The sequence below is a fragment of the Cheilinus undulatus genome, linkage group 19, assembly GCF_018320785.1.
Source record: "Cheilinus undulatus linkage group 19, ASM1832078v1, whole genome shotgun sequence".
Taxonomy (NCBI): Eukaryota; Metazoa; Chordata; class Actinopteri; order Labriformes; family Labridae; genus Cheilinus; species Cheilinus undulatus.
The window spans coordinates 9,958,886-9,979,771 of NC_054883.1; the positions used below are offsets into that span (position 1 = coordinate 9,958,886).

The window sequence follows — 20,886 nt, forward strand, 5'->3', positions numbered from 1 at the left end:
CTCTTTATTTTTTATAACTAATATAATCTGCTATATTTACAATAATTTAAGTAATAAAAAAAAAACAATAATGGCATCATCCAGTGACAAAAGTTCTTTTATACAATTTCTTGTGTCCTTTTTCTATAAGAAAAGTTAATCTTATTATTTATGGGCTTTGCAATTGATGGAGCTCAGTTACTAGCATATGCTGATCATTTGAGAAAGATGGCATTGCTGGTAGATTCAAAGATACTCGTAACTAAACAGTCAAAGGCCGTGCTTCTGAATGGCATCAAAACCTATTAGTTTTAGAAACAGGAGAAGTGGAGGAGGAGCACAGTTTTTTCCACTTCACAGTCAATTTAGGATGGTGTTAATCTGTAGAATATAGATTTATCCATAAAATTATAAAAAATTAAGAGTTCCTGGTTGTATGATGGCATCAGAGTGCGATTAATCAGCATACATTTTTTTAATTGCATTTTCATCCCAACACAAAAACTTTGCTTATCAGTTTTTGCCTTGGAAAAATCTAAATTTAGATTCAAACATGTCTATTGTAAAACAAAAATAAAACAAGTCCTTTCCCAATTTCTAATATCTGTATTGTCACCTTACATAAAAAGAGAAACAGACCTAAAACAAGCTGTTGTTTTTGTTTCTGCTTGCAAAACAACTAAAAAAGGATCAAGTATCCTACATTTACTTATTTTACACATTTTTCCTCCCAGTATAGTCAATTTGATGGTGCTAGTTTTGTATTTAGTTAGGGCTGTCAAGATTAATCAAGTTAATTGCAATTAATTAAGATCCACAATTATTGCATTGATTCTTTATCGCAATTCTTGCTTGATTTATTGACCCTTTCAGCGCATTTTAGTCAATCCACATCAGCATCTCCCTGCAGCCACAGTGATGTAAATAAGTCCACCACCGCTCATTTCACTTTTTCACTTTTTCCTGTCCCCTAATTCCTTTTTCAATCCATAACAAATGCCCTTTTCTGTGGTTAAGTTCATATCATTGTCTTCCATCTACTGATAAAAGCAGCTCTGTGTCCCAACAGGAAGTCAGTTATGTTTAGTTTATGAAAAACAGTTTAAAATGCAAAATAGTGGAATTTTGAAATGCAAGAAAAAGATGTGATTAATCACGATGAAAACTGTAATCATTTGACAGCCCTATTTCTAATATTAAATGCCTTGTGTAGCTCTTGTTAGTCTCATTAGTTTACAGCAAAAGTTTTCTCTGGCGTTTTACTTTTGACATTGTTTAGTGTGGATGAAATTAATCGAACCAGTCTCTATTTCTCCTTGCAATTTGAAGGAATAATGATTGCAATTATAATAATCATAATAATAATAGTAATAGGAGCTAACCTCATGCAGCACTGGCTGATAATATTTATGTACTGTTGCTCACAGTTGCTGCATCATTAACGCTGCTTTCACCCCTCTGTGAAGACGTTCAGCCACTCTCTCTTTACTTTCCTGACAAGTCTAAGTGAAATTACTCTTGTTGATTCCACTTTGTACTCTACACAGAAATTAAATTGTAATGAGGTATGAAATTTAGTATTCAAGGATTGGTCAAGCAATTATCTGTTTTTTTCTAATGATGTTGCCACTTTATTTTGATATAGAGCTCTAAAATCAAAGTGAACATTTAAGTCTTTTTCTGGTTCCTCCTTTGACAGACATCAGCATGCAGTAATTACAGCGTGTGGGGCCGCCTCTCCTCCTCACTAACATGCATGTCTGATGTGTTGAGCAGAGATGGATCTCCCCCTAGTGGTGGAAATTTTAGAAGCACTGAGCTTACAAGCCTGGTTTTGAGTCTTTTTATAAAACAGAACTTTAAACCCAACATGGGATTAGATATAGGCACATATAACTTTGATATAAGTAGATGTTGTTGTATATTTTTCTGCCCCATCACAACATCAGAGGACACGTAAAAATAGAGAACCTAATCACTCCTCGTAATCTCCACTGCCGAAGCGACTCCTCCGAATCGATCGAGCCTTTCCTCGGGGCCAGACTACGGTAGCCTGTGTGTTGACACATCTGAAGACTCCTACGTAGCTCTTCTCTGTGAGAGGACCCCATGGCCTGCAGCCTGGGGAGAGGAGAGGAATATAAAAAACACCAGGTCCACGGGGCAAACATCAATCAGCCCCCTTTTGTGCTCCTCAGGGAAAAAACTGGGGAGTCGGATTCACAAACAAATGCACTCACGCACGCCGAAAAACACACACAAAGTGAGAGACAGCTCGACTCAAAAGCTTTATTTTAAGACACACCTGGCTGGATCGATGGCGGGTGCACTCTGAGTTGAAAGCTCAGGGAGCGGCTCACCTTCACCTCCAGTCTGTGGCCAAATGCATCCTGGGTAGGGTCAGGGAGAGGGAGAGAGAAGTGGAGGCGTCAGCTGCCAATCATGTTATGATGACATTTCTGACACTTGTACGCACACTAAAACATACCTCTTTTTTTTCCTTCCTCTCTTCCTCAGGAGCAGTTTGAGTTTGCGCTGACAGCCGTGGCAGAGGAGGTGAACGCCATCCTGAAAGCACTCCCCCAGTGAAAGACACCAAACCCCCCCCCCCTTCCCTCCAAAAAACACCTTCTCCTGGCTCGCTGAGCACCCGTTTCCTCTGCCCACTCAAGACCGACATCTCTTCCTCCGCCCTCCCTTCTCCTCGCTCCGTTTCTCTCCTCTGTCTGCCTCCTCTTCACCTCTATATATACTCTATACTTATGAATGTCGTGCCAGATATCTCACCTGGGTCCATGTTCGCAAAACGGCGCATCACAGTGCGACCGCTGATCTGGGATCGGCCCACCTGCTGTGAGACTTTTTGTGAATATGAACCCAGATCTTCTTTCTGTAATGTTGTTTCTGAAACATGCCGTTCTAGTGCCACAGACTGAGCTGTTTACGTGATGTCAAGTGAAGATTTTTGTTCCAAAATCAGCTGTAGAATTATGACAGGCGCTCATAATATGGCTCACTATAGTAGAGCTGCAATTGAAGATTGTAAAATGAATGAAAAACATGTTGATTATTCATCTTCTGTCAATGAAAGTCGAAAATATATCTCTTTAGAGGCCACATTTATGCTCATTTAGCTCATTTATAGCCTTAAAATCGTACTATATTCCAATTTCAGGCCTATTAGACAAAAACAAACAGCAAAATGTCACATTTAAGATGGAAAAAGCCTAAACCTAAATACTTAAATAAGGTAAATGCATAAAGTAAGTGACTTTACTGCCTGTAAAAATGATAATATTGTACAGATTATATCCCCTACATGAATCAATGTATTGGGTAGCATTTTGGACATAAACTCCTCACATGTTCCTCTTCTGTGATCTGAATCAAGCACTATATATACAGTATACTCAGCATCACATGTTGAATTGTGTAGTGTGTGTATTGTATTATGGGTCCAGACGTCTCACTCTTGCATTCAGACGCTCTGATTCCTAAAAAAACGCCTCACAGCTCATGATTCTTGCTACATATCAACATTTTTTATCCTCATTTCACAACATGAACTGTTTGTTATATTAACATCTGTTAATATTAAATGTTATAGAAATCTATCATCTGATGTAGTTCTTATATAGATAGTCAAATGATATATTTAAGCAGATTATATTGGGATATATTGTTGCTGAATTTGTTTGTCATCCATCACTGGTATCTTGTGATATTTCGTGCAACATGACAGATTATTCCCTCTATGAATGATCCCTCTATAGTGCTACATGAAATGTATACTGAGAGCCTCAATGAGAATTATATATTTTGTGTGAAAAGTACCATGAAAGTTAATAATAAATCAGAAGAGAATCTACTGCTTGGTTGTGTGCTGTTTAAAGTGATTTCTCACATAAATACAGGAGGGAAAATGCTGCTTTCACTGTGGATGTGCTTTGATTGAATGGGAAAGCCGCAGTGAAAAGATGTATCATGCTCCCTGAGGGTTTGTGAGAGAGAGAGAGACTCACAGGTTTGTTCGGATGAAACGTTTGGTTCACCAGTTCTGTCAGTGGAGAAAGTGGTCAGGATTTAAAATGAAATCAGTCATGTATTACAGCCACTGAGGTCCAGCAAAAATAGAGCTGAGAGGAAGATGCTCAGTCACTGTGAAAGTCCAGTCTGACCAAATTTTATAGAAAAATGGGGCTCTGAACTCAATGGTGTTTGACATTTTTAGCTCATTTAGGATTGTTTTATGTTTGTAATTAATGTCTAACTTTGCGTCCATCACAAAAACTGCCTTTTTTTTAACCTCAGCCGATCCTTCAGGATCAAAAGGATTAAAAAAAATCTGGGACACTTCCAGCTTTTTTGAAAATTTTATGAGTTTGGCTGCACTTCTTCGGAGTGTTGGTCATTTTTTTTTTTAATTAAATCAGGTTTTAAAATCACCTTGTGCTGTCAGCCTAAGAAGTTTTCAGAGGGTTATGAAACATTGATATTTTTATTGATTCCCTTGTATGACCTTCAAACGCAAACATTGTCAGCACCAACTCTGACAATGTCTACAGCAGTGGTGTCCAAACTCTTTCCGCTGATGGCCACATACGTAAAATTATAAGAATGGTAACATCTCTCAGATATAAATGTGAGTAAATCTAGTCCAATTAAGGTAAAGATGTACAAGTGATTGGACATGCTTGAATGGCTGGTAAATGGATAACAAGGCAAATAGCTGTAAGATATTCTGGCTGCAGATCACAGAGCTCAGACATCCCCCCTGCAGACCTCTACAGTGAGACATCACACTTGTCAGAATGGAAATAAAACTTCTAAAATAAACTGGATTACATTTCTGGTGAAGGTTAGGGTAAGGGTTAGGATACCAGAAGTTAAAAGTCAAAAACCCGACCTGCAAAATCATTTACAAAAAGCAGACTAAACAGTCTACTTGCAGAAAAACATTTCCTCCATGAAAACACTAACACAGCAGACGTAGCTAAAGCTACAGCTAACAAAGTCACGTTAGCCATGTGAATATCATAGCTATGTTACAATGCTAAAGTAGCTGGGTTAGATTTTGCTACATTTTCTAAAGCTAGTATTTAAAAAAATTCAACTTGTAAAGTGGATTTCAGAGCAACCTTATAATATGACAGTATGCTAGTTTAGCATATGGGTTGCGACAAGTCTCATCAGCTTGGCATGAAATCAGATTAATCAAACTGTTAAATTTGGATATCAAATTAGCCTGTGCAAGATTAACAAGTCAGTTAAACTAATTGTCTGTTTTTTAAATTATATTTTTAAGAAAGATGGCATAAATGCTGGTCAATTGGTCATTTTAAACTGTAACAAAGCCTCCCATAACCACTTTAGCTTTGGTTAATGGCCACAAACATTCCCCTAGTTCTCCACCAGACGTAAACATGAAAAGCTTAGCAGTTAGCATGTTGTTGGAACAATGCAGGCAGTGTTTTGAATTAGGGAATGGAAATAAATTGAATGTAGGGCTGCTGAGGGTCATTCTCAGCTGAAGTCATGTGTAACTGCATTAGGCACAATATCAACCTGCAAAGAGGAATGAAGGCTGGCAGAGCTAACTGCTAACATTAACCACACTCTACTGAGCTTACCAGCATCACATCATATACCAACTGACACAATGACCCTGTGATGATTTTGACTGTTTTATGAGCATTTTTTTCACCTTTTAGACTAAATGTGATGTAAAAGTGGTTTATCTGTATAGTGAAATAGCTGCCTGGGAACATCCTTAATCACACATTTATATGAGGGGTTACAGGTATAAGCAAATAATAAAAAGAGGCTTAACTGGCTAAATGATTTAGTTTAGCTTAGCCCTTAGCCAATTTTGTGTCCTTTTAATGAAACAGATTGTTAAAAATTCCTCCCTGACATGCCACCTTCTTCACTTTCATCTTGACCTGCAATATTGGTCCTGTTGTCCTGGTAATTCTCCAAATGCATATTCAAAACTACTCAATGGCAAAAAAATGACAAATTAGCCGCTCCCTACTGGCTACAGGTAGTCGCTATAATCCGTAAAGGAGTGCACTACCTTGTCTTAAACACTAGTATGTATATTATATATATATAGTATGTGTAAGAATATGTTCTGGCTGCACAGTGATTTTCTTTGAATCACGGTGCACGCCCTCACCAACTGAAGTGATTCTGGAGCGACAGGGTAGTTTTGAGCAGCTGGAGAGGAGAGATCATAAGATCATAGGTGAATTACAAGTTCCCACAGAAATAGTTTGTAATTAACTGATTAGCTGAATTGCTGGTCACTTTGATATTCTGAGATTTTTACCTCTGCCAAAGAGACTGTGTGATCAGGTGGGTTTGTTCATTTGTTTTTTTTTTTGTTTTTTGTTTTTTTTTTTTGTTAGCAACATAACTCAAAAAGTCATGGATGGATTTTCAGGAAATTTTCAGGAAATGTCAGAAATGGCATAAGGAAGAACTGATTCGATTTTGGGACTGATCCGGATCACCATCTGGATCCAGGAAATTTTTAAAGGATTCTGTACAATTGGGAGATAGGGCTAATGGCAGAGGTCTGCACTGTTACAACTTCACACCAGGAGATGGTGGACATTAGTAACTTATTCAAAGTTTTAGAGTTTATAGAGTTTGACAGAAACACGCCCGGTCGAGGAGACGAGTCCGAGAATAACAGAGAGAAAGACAGGGAATTGTAGCAAGAATACTCACAGTGTTGGGAGGAATAGAGGAATATTCACCCTCTGTCATGACTTCCACAGCCAATACTTTGCCTCACCGCGTCTCCACCCCACTGGGGATGGAGTAATTGGTGAATTAGATTTTGGGAGTGATCCTGATCACCATCTGGATCCAGGAATGTTTTTTAAAGGATCCTTCACTATTGGGAGATAGGGCTGATGTCGGAGGTCTGCGCTCTCTGAGTGCTTTTCTAGTTTTTGCTTGTCATGGGTGAGTACATTAGTAAGTTTAAAGGTTTATGTTATATAGAAAGGATGTGTAGTTCATGTAAAATTATGGGGTTTTCCACCTCAAAAATGTAATTATTGTTCATCTGTGGAGTCGTATTACATCTATGACCCTCTAACTAAATAATGTCCTGCAGCTTTTGCCACAGGATGGGATGTAATGTTGATATAGTTTTGAGATTCAGGAGACTGTGCAATGTGTTGTGTTTTGAGGGGGTCAGATGCTTTGCACGTTCCTCCCTGTTTGGATTGCTCTGCTCTTCATAAACTGGCCATTTTGCTTCCTGAAAACAGACCTGGCGCATATCTCAAGTGGAAACAAAGAGCTCCTGCAGCACTTGTAGAAAACAACTTTACTGAACCAGTGCGGTTCAGCCTGTAGCCTTCATCAGGGTTTTGATAAGGCTACAAGCTGAAACTTGACGGTCTAATAAAGTTATTTAAACCACAAGTGTTACTAGAGTCTCTCTGGTTCCTTCAAGTCTTTATTCATCCTTCATGCTCCTTGGTGAAGTTGTGCCAGAAATACCTACTTCAACATATCTGGAGTGGAGGAGAGCACTTCGCATAAAACCTTGCAAAGCAGATGGATTCGCCTGTTTCTGTGTTTCTCACTGGCGAATCCATCTTGCTAAGCTCCCATCTGAACAGATTGGGCCCTGTAAGACAGTGACAGTGAACCAATCAGGAGTAAGAGGTAGTACTATCGGGCCCAGCAGAGTCGTGACGTAAGCAAGCAGTGACAAGACACCGGTGCATTTATGGCGGACGAGATTAGCGTGGATGCTGCTAAAGCGTCAGTTTTATCAGAACTTGACAATGTCTCTTTGTTAGAAGAAAAAAAAGAAAAGTGTTGAGTTATTTTCTCTTCAAAAACGGCAAAAGTCGTGTATTGACATGTCTACAGCCACCATGGTTTGCGTTATGCAGTTCTTTGTGGAATTTACTCCTCGGTAGCGGCGCACACCTACGATGTCACATGTTTTGTCGCTCTGATTGGCCCGTAAAGGTGTGACTGACAGAACGTTCATCCAATCAACCTCCTAGTCTTTTTTTTAAAGGCTCTGCCCTTTCCCAAACACAGTCTATGGGAGGTTTTCCAGATGGCGTGTCAGGTTACTTCGCATCTCTGCACAGACGGAGTATCTGGAAATTAAAGGTAAGTCACGTACGCAAGTGTAGATGAGGAGTGAGTCATTAACCCATTTTATCCATGCTCAAAACACTTGATGAATTCTTTTAGTTGTTAGTCCAGAAAACCAAAATCAAATTAATTGAAAAAAATATTTATGAAATATTTTAATAAATGATATTTACTGCATTACAGAGTTATTTATTATGCATCAATAGTGCCACATCTCATAACCTGGTTATAAACTGTACTTATTAAAAAGTTGAACCAAACTAAATATTGAAATTAAGTGATTAAAGAAGAGGCTGTGTATCCGCCACAAACATGAATATTATTGATCACCATTGGACATCAAGTCCAACAAGGTTTTGTTCCCTGAGTGCAAACACATGAATACGTGCAGCATGTATACAGAATACATAATCTCCTACTTTTCAACAAAGCATGAACCAACATTCATTTGTGTGTGCTGCCTGTTGACACGTCCCTCCCTCCCTTGACACGTCTAATAGCCGGGAATGAGGCTTCACGTACTTCCTGAAGCTTCATTTGCATACGACTCAGTGATGAGCTGCCACTGCTAACCAGCAGCACCAAACCAAAGCCCTATTAATATTCTCCCATTCAGGTTGTAAAGCACACAAACCTAATCAGCTTAGAAATGATTGTATGGAAACCATAATTACGCATGTTTAATTGCTTATCATCTGATGGGTACAAGTTTATTAGAAAATGTATTCATGCTAATTGCTTCCTGAGGTATCTGCTGTGCTACAATGCCATGTGATATCCTGTCAGCTCCCATTTGGGCGGATTAATGTGCTCTGAAAAGTCACAAAATTAGATACTGTGTACTGACTCTTTGGAGGCCCGGTTTAACTCGAAGTGATTTTTAATTTAGGGATTTCTAAATTACTGCTTAAGCTTGGATAAGTCTTCAGAGGGAGATCTGTTAAAATCAGCATATCCTGCTGTTGTTAAGGACAGCTGAGATATCATAGCCATAAAAATGACTATAAACTAGCCTGTGTAACCCTGATGCCGACTTAAATTTCCGACAAACCTGCCTGCTATTGTAGAAATTAAAATTCCACCACCAAATATAAAAGCTGTGAAATCAGGAGTGACATAAAAGTGAAAAGTCACGCACATGAAATGAGAAAACACATCTTCTAAGAGAGAGTTTTTTTGAAGTGCAGCCATCTTAAAGTCGATGAATCATTCAGTCCTGAAACAAGCAGATTAAAACGCAGAGCAGGTCCCTTCAGAGGGGCCGCCAAGAGCGTCGAGTGGGCCCTTTCAGCTGTGGACCTCAGTGAGTCTTACGGCTCCTGCCCACTCTTTGATGATCTCTCTGTGGTTTATTGTAATCAATGCAGGATCTCAGTCCTTCTGACACACTTGTAAATTCATGCCTTCTCAAAAGGAAATGCATCACAAGACGGGCCAGCAGCCCCTTTGTGGATCACTCCTTCTTTTATTAAAGCAGGGATTCCAAATGAGGGGCTCTCGTACCACAGGGCTGAAGAAGCCAGTCCACATGGAGAAGATAATAAAGCAGCTCTGTGAATTAAAGAATAAAAACAGGTTTTTGCTACACAGCCAAATTTACTCAACTCTAGAATGTCTCCATCTATTTGACATTTTGCTGCTTAGATTATTTCATGTTACTGACAATTTCTCCTCTCGCTCTCAGTCCTCTTACATTAAACTGGCTGTAGGTTTAGGGTGTAAGCTTAAATCTTGCAGGATCAATCTGTCTGTGACCTAATCTGATTCACAACACTGCTGCTGCTGGTGGTGGCAAAGCCTCACCTCCTCCACCCCAGCCTCTTCTTTATAGTATAAAGCTTGTTGTTCCCTCATGTTAAGGTTCATGCTACTGTGGATTAATTGTTTCTGAACTAATTTGATTGTATTCAGTAGGCATTGTCATAAATATATCTAGCCATATGGCGGTTTCTAGCTAGGCATTCCCTGGAAAATTAAAGCATGTTGCTTGACTAACCCAGGGAGTGTCTTTTGAGCAGAGCCTTCTCTGCCAAGTAAAACCGGATGTACATTTTGCAATAAAATGGGTAAATATCTGACAAAAGTGTTCCTCACTTAAATTTTTTCCAGTTCTGATCAAACTGCTGTTGTGGCTACATCCGAGCTCATCATTCCACCAGCAGCTATCGTATTGAGCAGCTTGCAGTACAACTAAACCTGGTCTGTAACTATGGCAAACCCATGCCAAAGTGGGTTGGTAGAAGAGCAAAAACATCGTTACCATCGTGAAAAGCTTTCAGTGCTGTTCTTTGACATAATCAAGTGGTCCAGTTCTGATAAAACTGTCACTATACTATAGCTACATCCAAGCTTATCACTAAACCGGGGACAGCCATTGCTATCAGCTTCTGGTGCTAAACCCCGACTGTAGCTACTGTCTTATTCTCCTCAAATAACGTTGGTAGGCGAGGTCCATTTTCAGATCATGCACCAATGTTGTTGGAGCTTTACAAGATTGATTTACCTAAAGACATACATGGAATCTGGCCATCCCATCTGCTTTGCAAGGTTACATAATAGGTTAAAAAAGTGTAATATGTGACAATATTCTGATTGGTTATGCTTTACTAGTTCAGTTCTGTGGCGCAACCAAATTATAACATAACTACTGTAGTTTGAATGTAGGGTTTAGTGTGGACTTACCTCATAACTTAAACATACTTGTGCTACAGACTGCAGGTTTTTTAGAGTGGTTTAACATTAGAGACCTGAGCCCAGATCTGAGTATTCTTGACCCCAAAGTCTGGCTCATTTGATCAGTGTAAACCCAAATGTACGAGACAAAGGCACCATGCCCACAGCAACTTGAAAAGGTGGTCTCTCACATCATTCATGTACTCACGGCCACTCCACAGGAGATATTGGGGAGCAGCCGTACCTGAGTACAGGGTACTGTCAGTATTCTGACATCTTCTGTGTCTTCAAAAACCATTGTAGCCATGCTACATGGCCACGTTATTTAATGGGCTGCATGGTAGATGTGGAAATAGGGTGAGGGTCATTGTTGGTGTCTCAAAAATTACAAAGAAATCCATGGTAGCCTGCAGGATGGACTCCATTTTCCCCACAGAACATAAACAAATATGGATATAAGTGGTTGCACCGGTGGTCTCCTCTTCTTTTTTTTTTCTTCTTAGCAGCCTTGAAAACCAGCATGCATTATCAGACTGTGATTATAAGAAAGACCAACAGGGGACGCGGGAGGTGGGGAGCAATCATACTCAGGCATGGTACAAAATAAGTAGCTTAATGAGAAAATGTCCTGCATTTTTATTTCTGTAAAATGCTTTAAAGGGACATTTCTGTAGTTTTAAAGTTGGGTTTTTATAAGGTACAGGGCAATAGTAATTATAGTAGCCATACCAGATTTTTTCTGTTTTAGTACCATAAACTCTGAGTTTCCATGGCCAGTGTCCATCCAAACTTACCTGTACAGATGGGGATTACTGTTTTTTTTTTTTGTTTGTTTTTTTAGTGATCTGGATCATTTTGCCCAATAAGAGCCAGTCTTTCAGCTCCCACAGCTCTCCGTTTGAGATCATTTTGGCTTTTTATGGTAATTGAACAGCAACAAAATGGATTCAAAGAAAACTGTTTCACATGGGAGCTACCTCTTTGTTTAGATAGTACAGCACCATTTTCTTTACAAGCATGTTTGAGACAAAATAAGGGTGAACACTGCTCAGCTTATTACAAAACATGGCACATTTTGTGTTCGTCTATTATTACCGCTGTGTATGAGAGATTACGATTCTTCCGACTAGTCACCAGACTGCAGTAAGTCTAGCTGCCTCATTAAGAGTCAGATAGGTGTGCTTGGAACCCTAAAAGAAGGGTGCCAAAAAAGTGGGACAGTACATATCTGTTATTTCTAGACAGCAGAAACTCAAATATTTGTGTTCCATACAAAACCAAAAAGAGCGTTACTGAGGACTGCATTGTGGAGACACAGCTAATGATCGAAAATGTTGTGGAAAAGTCCACAGACTCAGTAGTTTTGCTGATTAAGCCACATCTCACTGGGTTATTGGGGACACTTAATCAGATCTACTTGGCTGCTTCAACTGCTGAGAACTTTAAACACAAAGCTACTTAACTTTTCAGGTTTCTTTTGTTTCAGAGCCAAGTCAAAGATTTACTTTTTGCTGTCAGAAAGATAACACCTGTGGACGATTCAACTTCAGAAAGATAACACACAACATGCTGTCAAACATGTCATTTCTCCGTGGAGAGGGCTGGGAGATCCCGCAGTGTTTGCTCAGTGAAAAAAAAAAAAAACAGTCTGGGATGCTTTCCAGGATTTCCCAAAGAGAAAAGCCTTGTTTTTCAGTGCTGATGTTGTTGGGAGTGAATGGAGAGCAGATTGTAGCGGCTGTGTCTCTCATGTCTGTCCAAGGCCTTGATACCTTTGATCTTCTTAAGAAACAAACAAGCTTTTAAACTTGGCACTCCCAGCTTGTGTCTCTCTTCTTCCTCTGTCTGTGTTTGTCAAAATGCTGATCCTGAGAAAATTGATCTTGCCTGGATAGTTATGCACACTTGGGCTTATGCAATGACTTGTGCTTTGAAACATGGACTAAAACCAACCTACCACAAGAACTGAAAATTGAAGCAAAGCTGTGCTAGAAAAAGACCATCGCAGTTAACCACATTTTATCACAGCGCTTTATCCCAAGTATCCCCTGGATTCATGTTTCGAAAAGCTTCTTTTTTTCCCATCACTGAAGAAACTACAGCTCACAGACAACAGCTGAAATCAGCCTGAACTGTTTCAGGCATCTTTTTGTTTCTCTCACAGTTCAGTTTGTTATTAAAAATCTGACAGAAATTCATACAAAACTGAGCCAATTCAATTTTAGGTGACAAGTGTTAACCGAGCTGAATTTCTTAAACTCGTGACTTTAGAAACTTACACACAGATTTTTTTTGTTTGTTTTTTAAGATTTATTTTTGTGCCTTTGTTAGATAAAGGAGGACAGTGGATAGATTTGGAAACAGGGAGGAGAGTGGGGAGGGACATGCAGGGGATGGTGCCACGGGCCGGACTTGAACCCGGGCCGCCCGCGTACATGGTGTGCGCCTTGGCCACTCGACTACCGGCACGCCCCCTAAACACAGATTTTTAAAAGATGTTTTCACATACAAATACGGCTTTCTAATCCTACATTTTGATATTTTACCCTTCTGCCAAATGCTAGCAAACAAAACTAGTGAGAGGGGTCTGGCCTCAGACAGCAGATCTCAGACACCCCCTCATGAAGACCACTACAGTGAGACATTGCACCTGTCAGAACAGAGGGGAAAACATTTTCCAGTACAACATTTTAGAAGAAGTTTTAATTCAACTTTATTCATAAGTGAAGTCCAGCAGTTACATTTATGAAATAACCACAAGACGGACTAAGAAACATTTCCTAAATAAAACAGAGAAAAGGCGTGTTGTCTAATCTAGATCAAATTATGCATACACCTCTTTTAGAAGTACTTACAAAAAAGTTGGTTCACTTTAGCTTCCTTATTTTTGGCCAAAGCTAACATAGCTTTGCTGGCTACATTGTTGACGTTACAGTGTGAGCCAATGTAGCAACGTTAGCTTTAGCTAAAGCTAACATAGTTTAAGTAAGTCACCACCTGCATAACTACTTCTAAAATGGGTCTAGCTTTAGGGAATACAGCATTATCTAATGTAGATAATGAAGCTTTGGTTGCTTTAGCTTCAGCTACGTTAGCTTTCAAGTTATGTTTCATAAAAGGTTTAGTGGTTTATGTAGCTTTATTATCTTAAGAGTTAGCTATGTTAGCTGCATAATCTACCTAGCCAAAGTAGCCTTGTTGGCTTTAGCCTTAGCTACATTGGCTGTGTAAGAGTGTTTTCATGGAGGACAAGCAGACTGTAAGCTTTCTCCATTTGTGGATAATGGCTCTCACCATGGTTCACTGCAGTCCCAAAGCCTTAGAAATGGCTTTGTAGCCCTTTCCAGACTCATGCTGATACCTTTGTTTGTCATTGGTTCTTTAACGTCGTTAGATCGTGACATGATGTGTTGCTTTTTTGAGATCTTTTAGCCAACTTCACTTTGTCAGACAGGTTCTATTTAAGTGATTTCTTTATTCAACAGGTCTGGCAGTAATCAGGCCTGGGTGTGGCTAGTGAAATTAAACGCGACTCTGCAAGCTCCTACATGTCCTGGAGGGTGGGACTTTGCGATAAGGTTCATATGAGTTTCAGTGGTTGGTATGTCTAAATGGCTTAGTAGCGCCTCCCTACGGGTTTAAAGAATCCACCTCTTAAACCGCTTTAAGCAAATAATTCTGAAACTTGGCAGACATTTGCAGCATATGTGGACTTGCAAAAAAGTCTGTTGGATTAGTCTCGTAAACCCAACAGGAAGTCCAGTTGAAACTTATAAGTACATCGTAGTATTTACACAACCAGCAAATAAGGGCAGCTTGTGGAATAGGATTCAAAGTGGAATCAAAAACACTGATACACAAGCTTAACTCCATCTTCATTCTCCTGCTCTACCGCTGCCCCTTGGGTGCTCTTTTTCCTGTATTACTTCACATTTTGGTCTATTTGTCTGCAACATTTGTGTTTTTCCCCAGTTTTACATTTATTTTGACAGACATCCGTAATCTCAACGGGCACCTAGTCAAACAATTACCTAAAACTACAAAATAATACCACACTTCTCCTTATTTCCATCCACGACCCTTTAATTAACCCTTTCCCTTTACACGAAAGTGCATCTCCTGACAGTGTTGCACTCCTGGGTAGGACCCTTTGCCCTCATCTTTCCTCCAGGCACACCACTAAACGTATCCTTTAGAATCTGCTTGTATACGTGATGCTAATACCTTCTGACACATTTGTTCACCGGCTCTTTATCATTAATAATTATGCAAAGGAGGTGCGTTCTTAGCCGAGCAAAAGAAAGCAATCTTAGTATGCAAATGGTTAAGGTCCCAGTGGAGTGTGGTGATTAGATGTGTGTTGATAAACTCACTTATGATGAGTGACGGTGAGCAGGATTGAAGTCGTACTGGTCAGCAACGATGCAGACCCTGATGAAAACACCATCGCCAAATGCCAGGGTATCCCCAGATGCATGATGGGACAGGGATGAAACGGTGTGAAATGTCATTGTGCCTGCTGAGTGCCCATTAATAACCAGAGAGGAGGGAGCAATGAAGGGGGTAATGAAATGAGATTTGCTTCCTGATTGAAGGGTTTGCCTTTATTGTGCAGCCAGGTGTTGGCCCTCACTGCCACTTCTCACCTTTAGCTGCAAATATCCCACAACCTTTGACTGAAACCGTTTAACTGTCAGAACTGACCTTAGAGCTCCTACAGGGTCCAGTTTTAAAGCAGATTTGAAGGTCTTCGCCTAACTTTGGCTGCACCAGCTGACCTAAATCCTGAACTTAATTTCACTTCAAGCAAAATGCCATTACAATTACTTGCTGATTTAAATTACTGACCTGGTGCTTTATAAGAAATGTGTTTGTTGGTTAAAACTTGGTAATGTGCAATTTTTCAAAGGCCTATACATTCCCAAAGCAATCACCCAGTTAGACAAAAAGTTGGTGTTATATAACTTCACATTTTTTTGAAAGTTGAAAGTTCCAAACCATGGTGAGAGCCATTATCCACAAATCGAGAAAACTTGGAACATTGATAAACCTTCCCAGGAGTGGCCGGCCTGCCAAAATGACTTCAAGAGTGCATTGATGACTCATCCAGGAGGTCACAAAAGAACCCAGAACAACTTCTCAAGAACTGCTGTCCTCACTTGACTCAGTTAACCTTATGAGACCAACGCTGATGTATGCAACAAGAAGTGACACAGGTTATTTAAAGTTGAATAACTTCTGAACCATAACAGAAGCTTTTTTAGCAAGTCTGGAACTTGGGTGAGTCCTAGGCTATTTGATGATTAAATCCACACCAGTTACTCCGACACTGACATATTTCTATCCATTTTTAAGTCAAATTCTTAATTGTTTCTACTGGTTGCTTAGCATTTGCCACCATATTGCTTTTCCAACAGTGGATGTCACATCGTCTGTGACAACCAATGGCAGGCTGTTCAGTCGTTGCCATATGCTTTGCTAAACGACCCATGTGTTAACATTTAAAACATGGAGGAGACAACCTGAATAGCTCATAATGGAGAGAAAAAGAGACCGAGGGCCTGTGATGTGGTCTTCTGTGTCTCTAAAGACAGGACCTGCTTTGAGAAATGGCAGAAATTTAGCCAATATAAATAGTGCAAGGTCTTTATATGAAAATATGTTAATATTTTGAGGACTTTTGGTCACACTACTTTTTCATTTTTTGGTCCCCAAGAGATGGGAGAACACTTTTGTCCAAAGAAAAGTCAGTCGTTATTGTTTGTCACACATGAAAATCTTTGAGTTCTAATTTCTGTTTAGCTTTTTATTTTGTCTTTACAGTCTCATACATATTCAAAATTCTAGTTACAGTACTGCAGCACACATATTTTTAAAGCCCAGATTGTCCAGAAAAAAGAATTTTTAGAGATTGGCTGTTCACCAGGGTTGATGTTTTACAAGCTTTTAGGACAAAAAGTCAAGATGAGACAAAATTGTAAAAAAGAAAATAGCTAAGGACAGTGGATAGAGTCGGAAACAGGGAAGAGAGCGGGGAGAGACATGCAAGAAATTGTGCCACAGGCCGAATTCGAATCCAGGTTGCCCGCGTATCTGGTGTGCGCCTGAACCACTCGACTACCAGTGCACCCTGACATCAGCATCCTTGAGTCAATGCATGAGAAAGGGTCAAAAAATCATGTCTATTTTTGGTGCTGCAGCAACCCCAATGAGAGCCATTATCCACAAATGGAGAAAACTTGGAACTGTGGTGAACTTTCCCTGGAGCGGTCAGCCTACCAAAATTACTGCGAGACGACACTTTATCCAGGAGGTCATGGCGAACACTACTGTATGTCGCCATGTTAACAGCTTCAGCCACAGACCTGTGAGCTTTAAAAGTTCAATCAGGAGAGACTTATTAGGAGTTTAACAATCTATTCTACGGTTTTAATGAAAGAGAATTGTGCAAAGTCTTTGGCAATGAGACTCCATTATGATGACTTCATGTACTTCACCCCACACGGGGAGTCTAGACACTGATACTGGTGTTGATGATGGATGCAGGATCAGATGGGGTGAAGACTTTTGGGAAGCTGGACCCAGTGAGGTGGTTTGGAGGAGGAGACTGAGGTTTGCTGGATGAGATGAGCAGAGACCTGTGAGGATCTGCACTATAGATGCTGACAAACTGAATAGAGGTGGCTGGGGTGGAGGAGGGTTGAAGTGTCCTAACTGAAATGACAGGCCGACTGTGAAGAGAGAATGACAGATTTAAAATATGACAGGTGTGTGATGGTTGATCAAATGAGGTTGGGGCAGAATCTAATTAGCTTAATATGTAAAAGAGTGAACACCTATAATCAGCTGATCCCCAGAGCAGGGAGAGAGAAAGAATGGAAGAAGGGAGAGATATGAAAGAGGTGCTTAACGTCCGCTGAGCTCCGTATATCAAAGGGACAATTTTTAAATTTGGCAGTGCAATTGTCAAGGTGATCCAGTCAACCTTGTAGGAACTGTGCCTGAGTTTTTGAGTAACAGCCACTTTGTGTGCCATGGTGAGTAACCAAAATTGAAAGACTTGCTAAGGCCCCACCTTTTGAGTTCTGCACACACACCTAATATCATTTTCTCTCAATGTTCTCTTCTAACTGTGAACAAAATTTTAAGTCAATCTGATGAACGCCCTCTGAGGAGTTCATCCTAGAAGGAGCCAAGGCAAGTAAGGGTAAGAGTGGCTGTGGAAGAGCAAGTACGCTTCAGTTGTCCGTAGAATAAAACGGCATGCTGGTGCCAAAAGTGAAAGTTTATGCCCGATTCATCACACAATGCAAAAGAGAGTGCACAACTGCTACATAACATATAATTACATCAAAAAAATTATTGCTCCAGTGGAAGGAAAAATCCACAGCAGCAAACAAGACAAGATGTTTACGTACAGCAGAGCCACTGTAGCTGCTCATTTCAGCATCACCATTAAAGCAGCAGGCCCATATTGTGTGTCATCTGTCGTCTGTAATTACCACTTTTTACACCGTCTTACCCTCTGTGTATAATGCTCAGCGTCTATATGAGAAGTGTTTTGTTCGAATAGTTTAACTGTTTGCCACTTTATATGAAACAGCTGCGGTCTTTTTACAGGGCAGGAATAATACGTCATGCACACTGTGGTTCAATTGGGAGTTGAAATGCTTTCCCTGCGATCTCCACTAAACACAGGCCTGTGTACCCATGAGCGGTATAATAGCATGATATTAAAAAAGCCCACAGCGATTGTTAAGTCACGGCTGCACATTTGCACCACGATGGATGACCTTTTTGTGAATCCTAATGAGGCTTTTTCATGACTTTCAAAAGCAAAACATACTTTAGCATGTAGAATAATAACAGCTGTGTCCTGCTGTTAAATGCTCTTGTGAGCAAGAGAAAATTAAATCAGAGTTTTCTGTTTTTCTGCACTGGCAGCTTCATTTTTCTCCTTTAAGTTGATCCTAAAAGCCCTTAAGTGGCATTGTGTGAATTGTAGTCTGAATATCAGCTGTAGTCGCCTCTCACAGGAGGTAAGAGTCTGTCCAAAATTCACAAGCTGCAGCATTAAGAGTAGTCTCAGAGGTCAGGAGAGGTCAGTGCCCAGCCTCCCTCTGGCTCTCCTTGAACAAATAACTGATAATGACATCTGACCTCTCTGTTTTTGCATGAGAATTGATATCAGTATTCCACACCCCCCTCTATTAGTAACCTCAGGACCATTTGAAATGCCAGCCCTTTGAATCCAAACTTGATTTTTTTTCCTAATGAACCCATCCAGGGATAGGAGGGAGTGAGTAGGTGGTGGGGGTCGCCTTTGGGAGGAGGAGGAGGGAGGAGGGAGGAGACGGGGGAAGGCGAGCTCCGGGCTCATCTGCATCACAGATTAGGGTGCTTAGAGAAAAATCAACCATCCATGATTCATTACATGTTTCCTGCTGAGCCTCCGAGATGGCAACCGTCCTAGCAACAGGATCCTAGCAACAGCAACAACTATCTGCCGCTGCGGCAGCCTATCACAAACTTTAATGCCTGATCAAAATTTAGCCAATGGAGAAGGAAGGGCGTGTGAAAATCGTGATGCTGCGTTTTCTCATCCTGAGGTGTGCTTAGGCTCTGAACTCTGCTGGATCCCTCAGTCTGTGAGCATCTGTCTGTAAATCTTCTATTCATATACGCCCTCAGAGAATCTTTTTATGGATTTACAACCTCTAAAGATTCTGACTTAATGGTAAAATGTGCAGTCAAAACAGAAGATGCTAACCTGACATGCCAGATTCATCCAGATTCATTTCATAAATCCATTGCATGGATATATTTCACATCCAGCTGGGAAACTTCCGATGCAAACTGCTTGAAAAGAGCAGGTTTTTAAAAGAAATTCTGGGAATGTGATTGGATGAACACTCTATTATATTCATTACAGGCCAATCAGAGCAACAAGACAAACTGAAGTAGCAAGCATGCAAAGCTCCAGTTGTAACCTGAGCTTGACAGTCAGCTGCTGTCGTAACTCAGGATGGTGGAGCTTGTTTGGTGGATCAGTCAGGGACAGGGCAAAACTTTCTTCTCCACAGAGAGAAGCTGTCAGTCTGGTTCTTTTTTTCTAGTTTTAATAAAGAAATGTGGTTCACTTCTGATCAATCTGTCACCATACTATGGCTACATCTGAGCTAAACGCTACACCAGTGGCTGCCGTTGCCATTGTCTTTAAGTACCACAAAACCCATCAGTAGGTACCGCCTCGTTTAGACCTGGCACAATGGTTTCAGACTGGAGCTTTGCAAGATGGATCTACCTGATGGCACACCTTGAATCTGGCCAGTCTATCTACTCCTCGAGGTTAGGGATGTTTCAGGAATGTTTAAGTTCCCTCCAAGAACATTTAAATAGTGTATCTCACATGCACCTTTCCTTGGAATTATGCAGTACTTTTCAAGAAGTTAGGGATATTTTCTTGTGATATTTGAAAAGAAATTCACAGAAGATTTTCTTGGAATTCACAGGCACTTCCCTGTAGAATTTTGAGAAATTTTCCAGAAGTTTGGGAAATTTTTCCTGGAAGTTTTTGGAAAATTTGCATGAAGATTTTGGGATATTTGTCTGGTCAATTTTCAGGAATTTTCTTGGGCATTTAGGGAATCTTTTCTGGGTAGATTCTGAATATTTTCCACAAAATTTGTAGACATCTGCATCTGAAAATACAAATCAGGAAATCCTCCCAAGAAATTTTTAAAAGTTATCCTGAAATACCCAGGAGTTTTGAGAAATTTTCATCAATTTTCCCAATATGTTTTGAAGAATTTTTAAAGACTTTCCTGAGTATTGTGAGAATTTTCTCTGGAAGTTTTGGAAACTTTCCCAGAAATTCTGCTCAAACATTTGGGGAATTTTCACAGAAATATTAAGGAACTTTTTACAAGAATTTGGGGATTTTTTTCTGGAAATGTGGAACTTTTCCTTAATTTTTGGGCAATTTCTGAGGAATCTGTGCAAACTCAGAACAATTTTTGTGGAATTTGGGGATTTTTTTCCGGGGACAATTTTCCTCTGAAGAAATTTTTGGAAAATCTATTCAGATTAAAGTGAACT

At 40.1% G+C, this 20,886-nt stretch overlaps 1 protein-coding gene across 1 annotated transcript in view; it reads left to right on the plus strand.

Annotated features, from left to right (window-relative positions):
- The window catches only part of ptprn2 (protein tyrosine phosphatase receptor type N2), a 250,356-nt gene extending 246,548 nt beyond the window's left edge, over positions 1–3,808 (plus strand). Inside the window, exon 22 of the mRNA XM_041813639.1 lies at positions 2,497–3,808. Coding sequence (XP_041669573.1) covers positions 2,497–2,568 — 72 coding nt within the window. The 3' untranslated portion in view covers positions 2,569–3,808. The remainder of the gene's footprint in view (positions 1–2,496) is intronic.
- Positions 3,809–20,886: the final 17,078 nt, after the last annotated feature.